The 20014-nt window shown below is 40.9% G+C and overlaps 3 protein-coding genes and 2 non-coding genes across 7 annotated transcripts; 2 read left to right on the plus strand and 3 right to left on the minus strand.

The window, feature by feature from the left end:
- Positions 1–157: 157 nt before the first annotated feature.
- On the minus strand, positions 158–5253 carry dnaja1 (DnaJ heat shock protein family (Hsp40) member A1). Of its 3 annotated transcripts, none has more exons than XM_046842639.1 (9): positions 5183–5253; positions 3937–4090; positions 3176–3371; positions 2839–2943; positions 2538–2765; positions 2342–2456; positions 2143–2258; positions 1925–2025; positions 158–1456 (listed from the first exon to the last, which is right to left on the minus strand). In XM_046842639.1, the coding sequence occupies exons 2-9, from the start codon at positions 4066–4068 to the stop codon at positions 1226–1228; spliced, it is 1224 nt and encodes a 407-aa protein (XP_046698595.1). In that variant the 5' UTR covers positions 4069–4090; positions 5183–5253; the 3' UTR covers positions 158–1225. The 3 variants fall into 3 exon arrangements, with proteins under 3 accessions (XP_046698595.1, XP_046698594.1, XP_046698596.1); XM_046842638.1 differs by having other exon boundaries at positions 5116–5251; XM_046842640.1 differs by having other exon boundaries at positions 5170–5224.
- Positions 5254–5796: 543 nt separating this feature from the next.
- Positions 5797–5888, minus strand: trnar-ucu. Its single transcript is given in 2 exon segments — positions 5797–5832; positions 5852–5888. It is a non-coding gene; the product is annotated as a tRNA-Arg (tRNA).
- Positions 5889–6290: 402 nt separating this feature from the next.
- On the plus strand, positions 6291–6363 carry trnak-uuu. Its single transcript has one exon. It is a non-coding gene; the product is annotated as a tRNA-Lys (tRNA).
- Positions 6364–7068: 705 nt separating this feature from the next.
- patl1 (PAT1 homolog 1, processing body mRNA decay factor) lies at positions 7069–13776 on the minus strand. The gene is given in 19 exon segments (XM_046842633.1): positions 7069–7394; positions 7833–7982; positions 8091–8182; positions 8254–8379; positions 8563–8722; positions 8871–9016; positions 9342–9401; positions 9481–9578; positions 9689–9806; positions 9884–10031; positions 10425–10636; positions 10794–10880; positions 11036–11137; positions 11412–11530; positions 11533–11605; positions 11791–11871; positions 11957–12372; positions 12498–12603; positions 13624–13776. Coding segments are annotated over 19 exon segments (2331 nt in total). The 5' UTR covers positions 13639–13776; the 3' UTR covers positions 7069–7372.
- Positions 13777–15638: 1862 nt separating this feature from the next.
- LOC124381220 (hepatic lectin-like) lies at positions 15639–17845 on the plus strand. Its single transcript, XM_046842647.1, has 5 exons — positions 15639–15697; positions 16548–16881; positions 16942–17104; positions 17179–17279; positions 17695–17845. Exons 2-5 carry the CDS (start codon positions 16682–16684, stop codon positions 17843–17845), a joined length of 615 nt encoding a protein of 204 aa, XP_046698603.1. The 5' UTR covers positions 15639–15697; positions 16548–16681.
- Positions 17846–20014: the final 2169 nt, after the last annotated feature.

The following is a 20014-nucleotide window of genomic DNA, read 5'->3' on the forward strand; positions in this document are numbered from 1 at the left end:
AAAATGTAAATTATTCAATTTGAATGTTAAGTATGATGTAAAAACATTTTTAATGCAAATTGTGGTTCACTGTAGATGTTTTGATATAAAAAAAGGAAAAATTTAACAAAATGGAAACTAAATTGCAACATTTCTATAAATCATTTCAAAAGACAAGTAAAGCAGAAAGGTTTAATTTATAAGTTAAAATACAAATAAAGTGGATTATTGGTCCTAATAAAATTGACCGTAAAAATGACAAGAAACAATAAACAAACAACAACAAAAAAGTTATTTTCCAAACAACACTTTTTTTTTTTTTTTTTTAAAGTTCCACGTGTCCTTTCTCGTGATGGAGTTGGACGTGTTTTTCTCCTTACCCGTTAAGGCCTCGCAGGTTACAGGTAACTGATAAAACAACATTTGGTAAAGTAAAAAAAAAGAAAAAGCCTGACCGTGTTGCATTTGATTGTTATTGTAAAATAAGCGAGTGCATTGATGCTGCATTTCTCTGCTGATCTGCATAACCAAGTAATGGATTAGTGTGAGAAAAATGCTGATTGGAACTAATTGGTATTCACATGAAAAGGCCGCAAATAAATACAATAAGTCAGTAATTTTACAGTGCAAACGCTGCTACACCAAAAACAAAACAAAAAAAAGGGCTTCCTTTTGAGCGGAAACCGTTTTTTTAGTTCACCGTGCCGTTAGAGCTCGTTATATAACCCTCAATGTTTTTATGTTTTTTTTTTCCTTTTCATTTCTGCACTTATTTATGGTTTCAGCTTTTGGCTTGTTAAATCACAGTATTGTTAAAATAGTACAAACAAATAAACAAACCCAGCATGGCTTTTAGTTTCTGCAGGTTCTCTAATATTTAGCAGCTTTAAATGAAATCTCGGAGCTCTGCTGTGTTTTAAAGGAAATTAAAAAAAAGAACAGAATAGATCTGTACCTGACTCACCTGATCCTGATCTTCTCCACACCAGACTCACTCACCTGGTCCTGACTCACCTGGTCCTGACTCACCTGATCCTGACTCACCTGATCCTGACTCACCTGATCCTCTCTACACCTGATAAACCAGATTCTCCCAGTGATAAAAAAAAAAAACCCTAATAATAACAATAATAAAGGTTTCATTTACTTGATAACGGTGATCTTTATCTTTCTTGTCGACAAATTCCGGTCACAGAGTTCGATCTAGACAGTGAGGTGTGTACGGTCTGAGTAGCGAAAGGAAGCTCTATGAGGTTTGGCACTGTACCCCTCCTCCGGGGTGGAAGTCGTCCTCGTCCTCCTCGATGTAACGCTGACGGCGGCGCTCCTGGGTCGGGTCACAGTCCTCGAGCTCGGCGTAGATGTACAGGTCATCGTCCATGCTCTCTGGCTCGCTTTTCTCCGACGCAGAGGGGAAAAACTGCTCCAACTGCTTCAGCTTGTTCATGGGGAGGAAGTTCGCCTCAGGGAAGACGACCTGCAGAAACACACAGGACACTTACTAATGAGTCGTGCCATGAGAGTGAAAAAACAGATCGGAAATAACGTATATGTAAGGTAAATGTTTTTTTTTTAGTTTGTATTAGCTGTCTATTAGAGGTCGACCAATTAATCGGTTTTGCTGGAACCATCGGCAAAAATCTATACCAATAGTTTTTCCAGGGTCCAGTCCTCTATCATTACAACAGCGGCCTCTAGAGGCGTATCTCTGATGCCACATGCTGTTTGTTTTAAAACCTACATTTCCCTACACTCCCTAAACCCTAAACTCCTGTTCTATAATGCTGATGATCACCTGAGATTCAGCCACAGAAAATAAATCACCTGGAGAAAATGCATTCATGTACAGGTATGTGGAATATTTGGAGTTCCTACAGAGATGTTCATCTCCCTTACCGCAACACTGAGGGAGTAAGAAACACATGGCTGTGTGGGCGTGACTTACTTTAAAGAGGATGATGAGTCTGCCTTTCTCGAAAGGGCGGCGGTGCAGGGGCATCCCCTCATTCAGCACACACTTCTTATCACCTGGTCTGATCAGCTCACCTGCTCCATACACCGAAAAACATTCAGGGAGAACGTTACACCGGAGTGTGTGAGGTGATGCGTGTAAACACGTATACACCAAACAACTGTAACACACCTGTCTTGAAGAACACTGACCTGGGTGTGAGGTGATGAGCAGAGTTCTGTTGTTCAGCGTTTGGACGGGTTTCTGGAAGCCACACAATGACTCTATGAGCTGAAGCTCCATGGTCATGATCAGATCCATGTCCTGTCTAAGAGAAGAAAATCAGATCCCACATCAATCAATCAATCCACTCTGTTTTGTGTTAATATCAGATATACCCCGTGTGTGTACCTGGTGAAGACAGGATGTGCCTTCTGCTCCAAGACAATAATGATGTCACCAGGTTCAAGTCCCGGTTCCTGGTCTCCTTCCCCATGGAAAACAATCTTCTGTCCATCTTTCATACCTGTAACACACCTCTGTGTCAGGGAAACCTCCTTTACTTCACTCCATCGGTTTACCTGTGTTAACCCTGCCCCCCACTCACCTTTATCAATGTGCACCTCTAGGATCTTCTTCTGACGCAGGATTTTGCGCCCGGTGCAGGCTTTGCAGCGGTCGCGGTGGCTCATGCGCTGGCCCTGACCCTTGCAGCTACCACAGATGCTGGAGAGCTGCTGCACCATCCCAGGGAGTAACTGATGCAGCCTCACCTGGACACCTGTCCCCCTGCAGGTGGGACACACCTCCACCGCACCTTTACGCCCCCCGCGGCCTGACAGACACACAACACACCGCTGAACCCTGCGTCTTTTTCACAGATGGACGTTTGCAGATGATCGTTTTACCTTCACATCGCTCACAGATGACGTTTTTCTGCAAGGCCAGTTTTCTGGTGGCTCCGTTGTAGAGATCCTCCAGTGGCACGGTCAGCTGATGCACGATGTTCTTTCCTGAAGACAGGAGACGAGGCTATCAAACCCTTCAGACATTTATTATACATGGTTCTACACCAAACCCTATTCAAAATATTTCAGGAGGTTCCTTTGAAAGTTCTTCTGGTAAAGGTATGTGAACACCAAAAAACCTTCAGGAGAGTGTGAAGGAACCAGATCGACTAAAGATGGTTGTTCTACCATAATTGTTGGGGTATTTTCATTTTTCATTAAAGGGGAAAACGTGTACCTCTCCTCTCCCGCCGCATGCGACCTCCTCCTCCGAAGAACATGTCGAAAATGTCCATTGGGGAGCTGAAGCCTCCAACTCCACCTCCTCCTCCTCCATTCCCACCCTCCTTAATGGCCGCCTCTCCTCCTCGATCGTACACTTCTCTCTTCTGCGTGTCAGACAGAACCTCGTATGCCTGAGAGATCTGTTTAAACTGGAGAGACAGGAACCACTCGCTGTGACGTCAGAAACAAACCCCGCCTACTTCCTGTTACCTCTCAGTGCGACACGAATAAATTAAACACACACCCACCCACACGGTGTGCAAAACTACACCAGGTCAAAATACATGCAGCATTGAAATATACTATATTATGAGCACCCCATGAATATTTAAGAGCATGTCATGAATATTAATGAGCAGAGTCAAACACGCAATTCCTGTTCACTACACAAATAAAAAGCAAAAAATACGTGCCGTAAAATAAACAAAAAAAATACAACACAAATGCTGGTGAAAGTCGATGGTTTTTAAATGCTCAATTATTTTATATTTATCATATAATTCATTTATTAATATTAATTTATTTTTTTACAACATAAAATGATTAAATAATATCATGGATAAAGATTTGTAATGATTTAGCATCAACTAGTTCATACATACGGCTACAGAAATAGACGAGGAATTAAATCCAGGTCAGATTTCGCCATCCTGAAACACACACACACACACACACACACACACACACACACACACACACACACACGTTCCTCACCTTCTCCCCCTCGGCTGGGTTTTTATCCGGGTGGTATTTCAAGGCTAGTTTGCGATACGCTTTCTTCAGCTCGTCAGCACTGGCGCTGGGATTCACACCCAGGACGTCATAAAAACCCGTCTCCTTCACCATGATGTCCACCAACAAGATTCACCTGCAGAGGGTAAAACAAAAAGACTTTTTAACACCAAAAACACAGCAGATCATAACTGCTTCGTTTTACTGCATGTTTCCAGGTAACAAAAACTAAAGTAAAACTCTCTGGTTTACATTTTATTTACATAAAGAACATGAGGAACGTTGCAGCTCCACCAGGAGAACGAAGAGATTGGGGTGGAGATCCCAGATTTGGTCAGATGATTGCTCAGGTGTGTTCGTCAGGGTACTACCTGAACCACCAGGAGATTTAGGGGGGATTTATATATATATATATATATATATATATATATATATATATATATATATATATATACACAAATATCATCAGAATCTTTGGGAAACTGACGATGTCAAATGGAAACTGTGTCACAAATCCAAATGCTGTTTGGTTTCTACCCCCTTCACCACATACACATGCCCCCTGTGATGTGAAGGAATGAGGGGGCATTTTATTTCACTTTATTCATAAAAACATCATTCATAAAGCAGTTGATCAGAAGGTTTAAATGGTATAAAAGCCATTTTATAGGGAAATAAAAGTGATTTCAATGAGCGGAGGGACCTGACTGGGGTGTGTAAACTTTTGCTCTCCATGGTTTAAATCTCTTGCTATTTGCAGCTCACTGTAAAAGCTGTTTTTTTTTTAGCAATTTTGTATTAAATATAAGAAATAAACCTCATTATATACAGAATAAAATCATTTTACTGAATATAAAGAGGATTTATTTCCCCGTGTGTAGAAAAACCTGAAACAATCAAATATCACACTGAAATTAGAACTGATACAAACCAGAATCGTGTTTATTTTATTGTTTTGTTTCTGTACTTAAACACAGAGATATAATAAATAAATAAAAATCACATTTCTGTGGTAAAATACACGAGTGTTCTCTGAAGCAGGCTAAATCCCAAGACTAGCAAAAAACGCGTTAACTAGCGAAGCAGGTCAAAACCATCCATAACCTTAACTACAGCTTTAAACATCATTATCAGGTTATTTTTCAATATCATTCCTCTTACTGTAAAATGTAGTACAATCTGTTTTCTCATCGAACTGGATTTTCTCCTCTATACCTCACACACACACTCGAAACGTCTGGAATCTTCTCAGAGGATTTCCAAAAGCGCGAGACCGGGGACGGATTGCGCATGCGCAGCCCTTTACCGGAAATAGAACAACACGTCAACCGAGACGCCATCTTGGAGAGGTCAATGATGCGACAGTTATACAACAATACACACACTGTGAGGTTCTTGTAAATAGACATCAATCACACAAAAACATTATAAAAATAAGAACCAAATTTTACATGCAACTCAGTTTTTTCCCCCAAGAGTAAGTGCTGTTTCCCAAACCTCTAGAACACAGGTTCCCCCTAAACACCATCACAATGCTTTGGAGAACTTTGGGTGACGAATGCTAGGCTAGAACCGCTTTCCTGCGGTAAGATAACAAAAAAAGGAGCTATCTCGAAGTGACATCTAAAGTTCATGAAGAAGACTGAAAGAGTCGGATTAATACAGTCGTAATGCACACAATCTAAAACTTGTGTTTAGGAATTTCACACTGCGCATGCATTTACTGCAGACAAAATAACACATTTTCTATGATTAATTTATTAATTTTTAAATTATAATGTCATAAATGTGTAAAATAGTGACATTTCTATTTTTAAGAGCATAAAGAAGGGGAGAAAAATTCGACTCCGGTGGGACTCGAACCCACAACCTTTGAATCACTTCTCCAGTGTTTGACTAGAAGTCCAATGCGCTATCCATTGCGCCACGGAGCCACCTGTTGAGTAGTTATGGAATTATTCCTATGAAGCTAAAGTTGCAGCGGTTTCTTTACTTAGGATGTTGTTTTATTTATTTATAGTCGATCTTATTATTATCTCGAAACCATTTTGTGCTCTTTATAGGTACAAGTGAATGTCCTTTATTACCGTTAAGGTTTTGCAGCGGCTCTGCAACGATACAAATAATAAAGCGGCTAAAATGTTGAATAAAATCAAATTCACAGCAAAAATAGAAAACTTTTACAGCAGCTGGAATCCTGTTTAATCAAACAAATACAAAACATATTTTCTCATATTTTTATATATTAAATATTGTATTTCAATTATATTTTATTGTTTAACCCTCTAGTATGAGACTTGTATCTATGTACCAGTATGACGCGGCTAAACTCTGAAGCCCGGATAGCTCAGTCGGTAGAGCATCAGACTTTTAATCTGAGGGTCCAGGGTTCAAGTCCCTGTTCGGGCGGAAGTTTTTTTTTTTTTTTTTTTCGCCCCATATTTTACAAACATTTTTAAAACTACGTTTTCACAATTCATAGAGAATGAGAAATAAATTTCATTGCGGTTTAACTTTCCGATTCTACGGTTTGCTTTCACAGATCTCAAACAGGGACTACACTAAAATAGGTAAAAAAATAAGAAAAAAATGGAAATATTTCAGTAAAACCTGCTTCTACTATATTCTTAGATCTCAATACAAAGCAAACAAACAAAGAATCAGGAGGAACCAGGACCATGAGGATGAGGAGGGCTGCAATTAAACAGTTTTAGATTCGAGTTTTACTCAGTGAACAGATGAGAACTGATAGAACTATAATAAAGAGACGCCCAGTTATGAAGATCTCCTTTGAGCCCGGTTCAGTAATGAGGAATTCATTTATAATAACTAATTTGTAAGGACCACCTCTGTCTTGTTCCTGTCAATCACCACATTAACATTAACAAACATCTGCACTCTGAACCATTGAAAGGGAACCAGCCTCTTGTGTGTGTGAGAGCGGGTAGAAACCATCTCAATCATGTAGTGTATATGAGATAGATAGATAGACAGACAGAGAGACAGAGAGAGAGAGAGAGAGAGAGAGAGAGAGAGAGAGAGAGAGAGAGAGAGAGAGAGAGAGAGAGAGAGGAGTATAGTGTCTGATCTTAATGAAGAATTAAAAGACTCAGATTTATACAATAGAAATACTTTTAATTTCAGGTTTTATCACAGGCTTCATGTCAACAACATATTTAAAAATGCAGATAATTCATCTCTGCCTTCATTAGACGCAGTCACACACACACACACACACACACCCACCCCTACCTGGAAAAATAGGAAAAAAAAAAAAAACACAGACAGTTTTATGATGGATTAAAATAATTATGAGCCCTATATATTCTCTCTCTCACACACACACACACACACACACACACACACACACACACACACACACATTCTGTGGACAGCGACACGATGATTGAAGTAACTTCTACCTGGACAAGGCAGTGATCCTGGGAAATAAACAAAATATTTATTAGCACAGACGCACCCAAACATCTGTATCACACCCACACATCTGCATCATCAGAGATGTGTATCGGTATGAACTATTATCAGGTATCCACCTGCGCTACAAACACACACACACACACACACACACACACACACACACACACACACACACACACACACACACACACACAGCTCTGGTCATCCAAATAACGGTAACAGTGTAACCATAGCAACCATCATCTTACTGGTTTGACCCAGGACAACTGAGGACTCACCCACACACATGACTCAGGAGCTAATGAAGCGGTTCTGATACCAAAAACCCAGAAAGCAGCTAATTTACATATTTACACTCACTATCAGGATTGCTGTGTGTGTGTGTGTGTGTGTGTGTGTGTGTGTGTGTGTGTGTGTGTGTGAGAGAGAGAGAAGCTCACTGTAGTTTCTCCTGCAGCTGCTCGAGCCTCTGGCGGTCGACGTAGCGAGAGAAGAGAGAGAGGAGGTTGGGCGGGGTGAAGAGAGGAGGAGACAAGGAGGAGGAGGGAACCTGGAGCAGCTCCCTCGTTATTGAGAACACCAACTCCGTCCTGAAACACCACAGCGTTACAGCGTTACTCACAACCAACAATGGAGGAGGAAGAGTGTGTGTTACAGGTGATAATGATGTAGTGATGATGTGCAGATGATGATCTCACCAGCGGTTATCATCCATGAGCTGACAGTTGGGATCGGAGCTCTGCATTCTCTCTCCCTCGCTCAGGATCAGGTAAAGCAGCGTCACACCAAACTGCAAAAAGCACAGTGTTACACACACACCTCTCACTTAGTAACAATAAAAACATTGTGTGTGTGTGTTACTTTGTTTTGCAGCACGCGGGGAAAGTGGCCGTCGCTCCCCTGCAGCTCCTGCAGCAGGTCAGTGAGGGCGGAGCTCGACATGGAATGGATCACACCTGCAACCGGCTCCACCAACCAGCACAGCACCTACACACACACACACACACACACACACACACACACACACACACACACACACACACACACACACACACACACACACACTTTTACTCAAAATGCTGAAAGTAATGGCCCCTATTAAAGAGTAAGGAGTTTGTGTGTAAAGAACACACCCAGAATGGTGAGGTCATAAAAAGTGGGTGTGGCTACCTGATCATGCTTGTCCTTCTTGGCCAGAGCAGGAAGATTGCGAGCGATTCCCATGACGACCACAGCAGCTTGGGATGAAGGCAGGAAGGGGAGGAGCCTAGCGATGAGGCGTTTTCCTTTACGCACAGACATGATCATCAAGCACTGCTCATCATTCACTCTACACACACACACACACACACACACACACACACACACACACACACACACACACACACGTTATCGAATGACGCTGGGAATTCCCCACATTGGATTAATTTTATTAATCAGGATCAGTCATGGATGAACTCCTCGTCTCGTCTCCTCACCTGTTGTCCCACTCCTTCTCTCGCAGCGAGTTGTAGAGCTGCAGCATGTTGGTTTTGTGCTGCTCCAGCAGAGCTTCTCTTTCCTCTTCTGGGGTTTGAAGAAACTTCTTCTCGAAGTCCTGAACCTCCAGAAGCAGACTGTACATCTACACACACCATCACACATATTTAAAGCACTGATGTCCACTCTAAATCTTTCTAAAACTTTGCTTACATCCTGTCGGAATGTTGACGTCCTGTAAATATTCTACAAAGCAGGATATGAAACTAAACTAAGCAACTTATGTCATATTCAAATGTAAAATTCGCATCTCATACTGGAAGTGAAAATCAAGCATTTATGCAAAAAAAAAAAAAAAAAAAAATCATACTGCCCCCTACTGGCAGGAAGCTGTTCTTACACCAGACTGCAAGACAAAAGCTTGGAAGGTAATAAACGGAATGTTATGTAAACTCAGTGTGACTGCTCACCTTCTCCACAGTGTAGAGGATCTGCCGTCTCTTATTCCACACCTGCTTCTCTCTCTTCTCCTGAGCAAACACAACCACATTCGTTTTAGAAAGAGATCAGACTGAACACACAAGTGCGAGCGAGACGTAAAGCTCTAACCTCGTCATCGGTGCGACTCGTCACCACGGCGTCTATCATCTTCCTCGGATTGTTCACACTGGACACGGTGAGCTTACCCAGAGAACCGGCGAACTGCACTGTACACACATACACACACTTATTAGGATGTTTCTAAAGCAAAACGCATTAAGGGAGAACCGTGCATGTATATATATGTGTGTGTGTGTGTGTGTGTGTGTGTGTTTACCTGGGCGGTAGGTGTGCTCAATCTTGGCCACCTGAGGAGTGATGAGTTTGGTGGCATGCTCCTTCCTGCTGCTGTCTCGATCTCGCTCCTGACGTTTCTCCATCTTTTCATAATAATTCTAAACATTCAGGTTAAATGAAAGTCAGGTCACATCCCGGGATTAGTGTGTGTGTGTGTGTGTGTGTGTGTGTGTACCTGGTAGTAGTAGTCGTCCAGGTAAGGATCAGTGCTCTGCAGCTGCATCATCTGAATGCGAGCCACCCATTCCTTCTCCTTCTGAGTCATCAGATTACTGTAGGGGTCCCTGATCCTCCTGTCCCCTCCTCCTCCAACTCTCGCACCACTACCGAGAAGATAGAAAGAAAAAAAAGAGAGAAGAATGAGACAGTCAGAAGGACACACAGATCACCGCCTCAGTAAAGTGGAAACCTGTTCCAGATACTACACCCTGCACACACAAAGCCTTCTGCTTGCATGTAAAGTGGGCGGAGCTAACCATAACATTCAACTAAACCTGACCTTCATGTTGAACTGCTTCTTTGCCACCCAGTTAACCCAGTTATCACAGCTACACCAGTACGGGGTCATTTCTAAAACACTTACTTAAAAAGCTGTCCTTTAAGCCTCCTCATTAGAATATCAGGCCACACCCCTTAACATTTCTGTGTAAAATATTCACTGGCCGTTTTCAGAAGACGTTGCAGTGTGCCCTCTATCATGTCGTGTATAAACACACCCTCTGCTCTGCATCCTCTGCGTGAGCATCCTGCGGTGCTGGGGGTGGAGGTGGGTGGTGTTGTGGCGGATAGGTGGAGGGGCGTGGTTAGGATGAGGGCCGTGAGGGCCGTGAAGACCCACTCTAGGAGGCGGCTGCCCAAAGTAAGGCCTAAAGCCTCCAGCAGCACCAGGCAGCATGGGAGGAGCAGGACCACGGGAAAATGGACCCACCTGAGAGAGAGAGAGAGAGAGAGAGAGAGAGAGAGAGAGAGAGAGAGAGAGAGAGGTAGAGGGAGGGGGTTTGAAGCCTGCACGTATGTGTGAGGAGGAGTCCAAGGAGCTTGAGGAGGTAGAAGAGTGAAAGAGCGTGTGTGTAAGTGTGTGTTACCTGAGAGTTGAGCAGTTGTGCTCGCTGTATCTGAGAGAGGACAGGAGCGACTCCAGCCGGGAACGGAGGACGACACAGAGGAGAGTTCTGAGAGTGAAAGAGAGAGATGGAGGAAGTCTTTTTAAAATAGTGCCAAAACAATACCAAGCACCTTCCTGGTCGTGTGTGTGTGTGTGTGTGTGTGTGTGTGTGTGTGTGTGTGTGTGTGAGAGAGAGAGAGAGTGTGCACGCGTGCGACTCACAGCCATGTTCAGCAGGGTGTTGGGTGAGAGGCGCTCGGGGAAGGGAGGAGGGAAACGGTGAGGAACTGGAGCTCTGACATGCACCGCAGTCGGATGGTGAATCTAAGGAATGAAGAAAAAAAAAAGTTAAGAAAGCGTAAAGCAGCAGCAAACTAGGCCCAAAACGGTCCTTACCATATTGTGGGCGGAGCTAATTTCAACTAACGAGAACACAATATTGTAATTATTATGATTTTATTTGCAAAGAAATTCACTTATTAGCAAATCAAATTGGGAAACTGAGCTACACCGAGACTTCGTGTCAGCAAACTGGATAAAGAGTCCTCAATGGCGACCCGCATGGACGGATCAGAACCGAGCACAAAAGCTCGTGTACCTGCTGATTCAGGGCGTGGCTCATGGGCTGTTTGGGCGGAGTTCCGATCGGTATCGCTCGGACAGGAGGACTTCCAATTACGGGTGAGGAGGAACGAGGGGGCGGGACTCTTTCAGACAATCACGCCCCTCCTCCCTGCTAATTGGAGGAGTCCGTTTTGGAAGTTCTTTCATCATGGACATTAAAGGAGAATCCTAGAGAGGAAGAAATCAAATATAATCCGGAAGTTATTACATCTGTTTTATTTCAATTAAAATAAGTTTTAGAGAACACGACTTAAATAAACTAATTTTACAGAACAAGTAGTGGGTTTTTCTTGTTTTATGTTTTTTACAGGACACAGTGTGTGTGTGTGTGTGTGTGTGTGTGTGTGTTTTACCTCCATGTGCGTGACGAGTCCATGTGTAACACTAACAGGACCAAAGCCTATGTTGTTCTCCCAAATACTGTGCGAGTTCATCTGCTAAATAATAAACAGTGAGTGTTAATGACCTTCAGGGTGTGTGTGTGTGTGTGTGTGTGTGTGTGTGTGTGTGTGTGTAAACCTGCTGCAGTGGCACTGTCCCTCTGTGCAGGAGGTGTTGTTGTTGCTGGTAGCTGAGCAGCGAGTGGGACATGCCACTCAAACCCGCAGGTAAAGCCTGATTGGTCAGTGCTGACGGGGGAAGGTGGGATCTGTCCAGCTCGGCCGCACCCACCTCTGCGATGGCAGGATCCGAGTCGAGGATGAGGTGAGCCAAAGACTCGGCCAAATCTCCCCCGGCCTTGTCCTCAGAGCCGAGCAGAGAGAGGGAGGACGTGGAAGGAGGGGGAAGAGAAGACGGGAGAGGGGGAAGAGAAGACGGGAGAGGGACGCTCTCGGGCGGAGGAGGGACCACGGACGACGCGTCGCCTCCTCCCAATAACCCGTCTCTCTCATCCAGCTCGGCCAGGCGTGCATGCTCCTCCTGCCAGTCATCATCTGAGGAGGAGGAAAGGTGGAAGAAGAAAGACAGAAAGAGAGAGGAAATAAATGTGCACTTTTTATCCCGTTTATTCACACTGTAAACGAAACCTTGTTGAAAGGCGCAAACGCTGCAGATTTACCGATGGCTCCGGCACCAAACGTGTCATCGTTGAACTGGTCGATTTCCTCTTCTTCCCCTACCAGACCCTCCTCCTCCTCCTCCAGGGTGCAGTCATCATCAAAGGACTAAAGGGAGAGGAGAAAAACAGAACATCGGTTAGAATCAACTCATCAGACCAAAGGACTGATCTAATGTCCAAGCACAAGTCTTATGGTTGTTGTTTTTTCTGAAGTAATGGTTTCTCTGCCACAGTTCGAGCACGAAGCCCGGACTCACGCAGGATCTTCTCAACAGTAGATGTTGAAACATTTCTGCGGCTTGAAGCATTTATTTCAAACGTCATGGAGTGTGAGATTCATCCCCACTGACATCAAACTCCTTTCACTCATTCATCTAACAGACACTAATAATCCTGTAGGGTCTCAGGAAATGTATAAATACAGATTTCAGATCAACTTTTACTTGTTTAGGTATTTGATGTTTAAGGGGTTAATTAATTAGTTCATTAATACCTACAATTATTCTCAGGATGAGGGTTTATATTAATATTTTAATTACAATATCACAGCTAGTTGTTTTAGCTGGTTTATAAATAATAATAATGTTCATTAGAACACTGGTTAGTGAGAAATAAGACTCGTTAACCTGTTTAGCTCGCTAACTAACTAGTCAGTCTATTACACGAGTTCACTCAGGGCTGGAAAGAATATAATTACGTTTAAAATGACTTTAAATATGAATGTATTATAAATATTAAATCATTTCCACTTTCGATATTCCATAAAAGTGACACCGGTGCTCTTAGCCTAGCTTAGGCCTTTTTCCCGCCCGTATTTCCGCACATCCCGCCTCCTGTGCAGTGATTGGCCAGCTCCTCAGGCTCGTACGCGCTCATTGGACACTCTGATTGTATGTAAAAACAACTAACCAATCAGATACTACGATACGGGATTTGCCTGAAAACGGGTAGTGGGAAAAATAAGAAAGGCCTTTACGCAGGGCCTTAGCCGGTCCTGTCGGTAAACAATGACATGGAGACGAGCTCGCGCGCCCGACAAAACGTCTCCGGTTCGCTCGCGCGGATCAGGAAAAAAAATCCCTGCAGATTAAACCGAAAACATAGAAATTAAAAAAGTGTTCTTTACCTGAAAACGGAACATGTATGGGGTCTAAAGGAGGTGTTCGCAAGCTCGATTCCCCCCCGCGCGCATGTTACGCAGCTCTCAGAATCTCCGCGTGAACGCGCGCGCCGCCGCCAGCTCGGGAGCGCGCCCTGCGCCGCCATTTTTCTACGTCACGCGCTCAGAACGTCAAACGCACAGGACTGTACCAAATAATAGGACTGTACCAAAACAAAGTCTATTAGATTATTCTTTATACATATTTATACTACACACAAGTTTGTAACATGAACATTTACATAAATTATATTAAAATTACACTGTTTATATAAGAAATATACTCAATCCTACTTAAAGGAAAAAAAATCTGTGTATAAAAAAATCATCTAGTTCTAAAAATTCATTTATTTTCCTAATTTAGTTCCAGCATTTGAACATCTACCTTCTGATGTGCTTCCAAAATCCAGTCCACATATCAATGCTGATATTATTACTGATACTGACCATGGACTCCTGGCCTCTGGAGAAGATCATCAGGTTCCTCCATTAAACCCAGCACCAGGTCATTCTGAACTGTGTACCAAACAAAAGGTCCAGCAGGAGCTCTGGTGCCTGTTCCAGCCAATGTGCACTCCAGCATCAGGTCTACCAGACCATATAATAAAAACATATATATATTTTCAAAATATATTTACATAAATATTTTCTAGAAATACTTTTTTTCCTCCATATTTTGTAAAATATTTTTAAAATCATAAAAAAAGATTTTGCCCTCCATATATTTCAATCCAAGAAAATAAATTCACATATAACAGTTTAAGAAAATATTTATTTTATGTCTAAAACATATACATATACAGTAACACACTTCACAAATCAAACAAGGAACATTATATATATATATATATATATATATATATATATATATATATATATATATATATATAAAATCTAATAAAAAATGTATTGATACTTTGATCTCCATCCTCTAAGGTTGGAAATGTAGTTCCTCGACCCTAAAATATATTTTGAAATGTTTCATCATTTTTGGTTTTGGTTTAAATGAAATATATATTAACATTCAACATATTTTTAACATATATTTTAAATATATTTTGTTAAAAAAAAAAAATGTACCGTATGGGATGGCCGTGCCTTACATCACATTGTCTGCAGGACAACCCAGGAGCGTTCATGAGAGCTCTTAGAAGATTCCCCAGAAACATGGGACTGGACCAAATCCCAGTGAGCAATCCACCTGCTGTTCCCCACGTTCTGGTGAAGCCCAGCTTGAGTTTGCAGACCTGCTGAAGTCCCTGAACCAGCCCTCAATAAAGTTGATAAACTAATAAAACAAAAGGTCTCATGGAGCTTTTTTTTGGAGTTTAATAGAATCTTTAAACCGACTCAAGGATTATTTAAAGGTTGAAAGGTCCCACAAGCCTCCACAGGGTCTCCCTCGTCCGAATCATTGTACAGACACGTACCTGGTGATGTTTTGAAAATTGTGACCTTAAACAGCAAAAGCAAAATTCATTTCTAAAACCTAAAACCACAAAACACAGAGCCAAAAGTGTGTTTTTGTTTGAAAGCAACTAATGAAACTAAAAGTGACAGTGAATTTATAAAAGCCTGCCTACCACCTCCTCATTTCCCTACAAGCTGTGTAAGACACTGATATTAATATTAACACTGGTATTATTATTAATATTGGCACCAGTCAGTTGCTGATAATGATCTAAATACTCATAATGATGCCCTCACCTGTTTCCTCCATCCCTGTCTGTCTGTTCATGTTCATGCTTCTATCTTCTCCATAAAAAGACAAACTCGGTGCTAATCATAATATACGAACCTCATGAAGGACTCCATGCACATGAGAAAGAAGAAACCAGATGGGCGTCACATGATCACAGTATACAACCACACTGACCGAGAGACAGACAGCAAGTGATCGTTAATCATCAGAGCCATGCAGGTAATCGAGTGCGAGGAAAAGTCCGAGAACATCTACGCCAACGTAGAGAGGCTGAGAGAACTTCAAATCAGAGCGAAATCTTTGACAACATCTACCTGAATACAATCACTGAGATTCCAGGTAAAAAAAGATATCTACAAATTCTAAAAAAAAAAAACCCAAACACATTTACAATTATTTTAATATTTAAAATGCAATTAAAATTATTCAAATTATTCAAATTATTAAATATTTATTTAAAAGTGAATTGTAATAAAAGGGAAAAAAAAGCAATCGTTTATTTCACTGTCAAAATGAACACAAAGTTTTTATAATAATGTAAATTATTCTTACGAAAGAATTTATATTTATATATATTAATAATATTTTATTTATACAGTACCAGTAGTTTTGACACCTTCTCCTTCAGTGGTTTTTTCTTTATTTTTTATTCTTTTTAACATTGTACATTAATACTGAAGAATTCAATCTAAGAACACGTATGAAATTAAATTGTAAACAACGACGTGTTGAAGATCCAAGAATATGTTTAATATTTTCGATTTTTTAAAGGTTTTGCTTTGATGGCAGCTTTGCACACACTTGGGATTCTCTTGATCAGATTCAAGAGTTCCCAGAGATGTTTTGTGCTTGTTGGCTGCTTTTCCTTCACTTTTCAGTCCAACTCATCCCAAACCATCTCACCTGGATTTAGATGGTGATTATTAAGGCCAGGTCATCTGATGCAGCACTCCATCACTCTCCTTCTTGTACAAATAGCTCTTACAGAACCTAGAGGTGTGTTTGCCCTGTTGGAAAACAAATGATGGTCTACACTAATGTTCTGTAGACATGTTCTGTCAGACTTTAGATTTTTTTGTTTTTCTGCCCAGGTTTCACATTGAGTTATTTTTGTCTGATGATCGATCATAAAAATATAACAAAACACCACGAAAGCAGTAGTGAGATTGTAACCAGATCCCTTTCGCAGGTTCTGCAGGTGCATCTGAAAGAAGAAAATCGAAGTTCCCCAGCCTGTCTGCAAGGCGTCTGGGGTTCCTGTGTGTTCTCCTGCTGACTGTAATCATTATACTGTGTATAAAACACAGCATTGACACGCATCAAATGTGGAGAGATCATGAGAACATGACTGTACAGAGAGACCAGTTACTGACCAGGTATAACATCGTGACTATAGACAAGAACATTTTACAGAGCAGTTATGACACCATAAACATGGAGAAAAACAGGTTACTGGACCTGAACAACAACCTGACTTTGGTGAGAGATGCACTGCAGAAGAAACTCAGTAAAATGAGTGAGTCGTAACTTCTAAAGATATCAAACTAACCGAGAACCCCAATCATTCCTCCACCAGTTTAAAGCTCTGATGTTATTGTTCCTGCAGGTTTTTGTTTATATCCATGGAAGAGTTTCTCATCCAGCTGTTATTTATTGTTCTCCAAGAAACAAAGCTGGGAGCAGAGCAGAAAGGAGTGTAAGAATGTAGGTGCAGATCTGGTGATCATCAACAGCAGAGAGGAACAGGTGAGTGGAACCCAGGGAAGAGATTGGAAATCAATCCATATTTGTGAAGACATCATTTATGTTTCCAGCTGTAGCAATTTGTTTCAGATTTCAAAATGAAAATGTGGATTGGACTGACTGACCAGGACCAGGAGGGACAGTGGAAATGGGTGGATAACACACCTCTGGAATTTGGGTATGGACCAGTCAAAAGTTATTGATTTAAGATGTGAGTCATAAAATCCAATATTTATCAGTAGCTGAACAGTGAACCTCTGGTTCTTTCATCTACTCAACATGAGGTTCAGAAAGGTGAAGATCTGATTTAAAAAAAAAGTAACAATCTGTGTTTAGATGATTATTAGAAAAGTGGTAAAAAAAAAAATCTAATCCCAGCACCACCAGCAGAAGAAGAATGTAAGTTTCCAATCCCACCACCACCACTGCTGGGCCCTTGAGCAAGGCCCTTAGCCCTCATCTGCTCAGAGTATAAATGAGATAATTGTAAGTTGATTGAAATAAGGGCATCTGGTAAATGTCATAGCTGGAAATGAATTGTAGAGCCTTTTCTGCATCTCCTGATGTTCACTGTGTCTCCTTGGGTTTTTTAGGTACTGGAGGAACAGTGAGCCGAATGACTCGGGTAATGAGGACTGTGCTGAGCTTGTATCTAATAATAACAACACACCAGACTTACTCAACTGGAATGATGTTCAATGCACTCATGATCTTTATGGGTTGTGTGAAAAGAAGATGCAGTAATGAATAACGGCTCAGACGAGTGTCTGCGTTCAGTCTGTAGATGCTGAAGTAATGTTGAGGGCTGCCTCTCTCTCTCTCTCTCTCTCTCTCTCTCTCCATTATCATCACTTGGTCTTTTCTTCCCTTTTGCTACGTATGATGCTACTCATCCCTTATGCTAAAAATCTCTTTAGGAAATGACCTTAAAAATAAAAACCCGTCAGAGTACATAAAAGTGATGCTTAAAAAACCAAACCAAACGAACGTGTCTTGTATATCGATTATTTTAGTGACCAAATTGTGATTGAGTAATTGGATAATAAGTACGTTTTCTTTATCAAAAAGCAATACTAAATATACAAGAGAAAATAAGAAGGGTCTCTTAAAAGAAACAAGTAATTTGTGTCCTTTTTAGAGAAAATTAAATTTTTATTGACTGCAGTACATAGATAAATCCAATAGGGGGCAGAAGACAGTCTCAGATTGTTTTCAACAGGTTTTTGAGAAAAGTTTTGTGCAGGTGGTGCAGAGGTTCTTTCTTATTTCTTGCTGAAATTGCAATCTGTGAAAACGAAACCATAATTTAATTGCCATATTATATCAAAATGCAAATACAAATATATAAATGAAAAAAAATCATAAATAAAAAAATATAAAAATAAAATTTAAATTACTCTAAAAAAAGGTAACTGCACTTTACAGTGTTTTCTTCATGTTTTAATTTAAAATGATCCCAAACATTGGAAACTGTCTTCTGTGTTACCTGTCCAGAGCGCTCCAGAGATTTTTGTATTTGAATCACTCGAGTTGCTTGAGGAATCATTTTAGCCCTACTTGTAATTAAATAAGGTTAGCCACTTAGCTACATGCTTCAAGGTGTTGCTATGCTAAAGGATGGCTAAGGCCGCAGCTAGTTAGCATGATAAGTGGAACAGAATAGTTCTGGATGTACAATTTTATGCCATTGCTTTTGTAGTTGCTGGTTATGCAATCTGACAGAATACATCATGATTATTGTAACCAAGATACATTTCAAATGTATTCATATTGTGTTGATAGTATATTTTTGATAAAAATAATGATATGCTAATTCATTCTATGTTAAACATATATGCTAATCAGTGTCATTTTACCCTGGAACACACGGAACCCAACTCTGGACCGACCTACCAAAAAATCACACAAGAAAACTGAACATTCAGGGGGAATTATCTTTATCTTTCTTCTCTTTTTATTTTCCCATTATTTTAAAGAGCTCTTCCTTTTATTGTTTTTATTATTTTTGTTGTAAATATTGATTATATTGATGATTTTGCACTGTTGTTGAAAAGGCAATAAATTTGTCTCAACTAGAGCTACTCTTGTGAATTGGCCTAATTTACATCTCATAGAAACTAAGTAGATGTTCGTGTTTTTCTTTACTGTATTGGTGCCATAAATGCTACAATAAATAATATCTATATTCATATATCTAACATGTCTATAGAGCTCGTCCCCAGAACATTCTTGTGACCCTGAAGCAACTCTTCCACAGCTGTTCCAGTGTTGGGTCACGACGCGGTGTTTGGGCACGTCTGGATTAAATCCCTAAAATTTTCTCCATAAAAGCTGTTGAGATATATCCTCGTAACGAGTTCCTAATGTGTTACTTCTTCCACAGCTGCTCCACACTTCCACTTGAGATCCATGTTTAATGGTGTACAAATTCGCCCAATAAAATATGACAGAATGTTATTTAAATAGATATTTATTATTTGAACAAGAGTAAAAGTAAGTATATTCATTTCACGTTTGATATCGTCTCCGGCCGCAATCGGTTCAACGCTCGATTCGAAATATTCGCTCTAGATCTGGAATCCGTGTTTAAAAAGTCTCAAAAGAAATACTGCGGATTCTGAAATGTGATTACGTGCATGCTGTGTTTAACACGTGGTGTCGAGAGGGAACCGATGCTGTAACCTGTTTTAGACACAGGGTTTGAAGAGTGTGTTCAGACAAAACCACACACACATTTGTGGCTTTTCTTTGAAATGCACAGGAAGAACCAGTGTGTGAAAATATACTGACCTGCTTGAGTTTGTCTGGTATCTGCATTAAACTGAAGAACATATGCACCATACTGTGTGCTGAGTGATTCTTCTCTGATCAAAAAAAAAAAAAAAAAACAGTTCAGTCCAAAAGAGAAGAATA

The sequence above is a fragment of the Silurus meridionalis genome, chromosome 28 (genome assembly GCF_014805685.1).
Source record: "Silurus meridionalis isolate SWU-2019-XX chromosome 28, ASM1480568v1, whole genome shotgun sequence".
NCBI classification, from domain to species: domain Eukaryota; kingdom Metazoa; phylum Chordata; class Actinopteri; order Siluriformes; family Siluridae; genus Silurus; species Silurus meridionalis.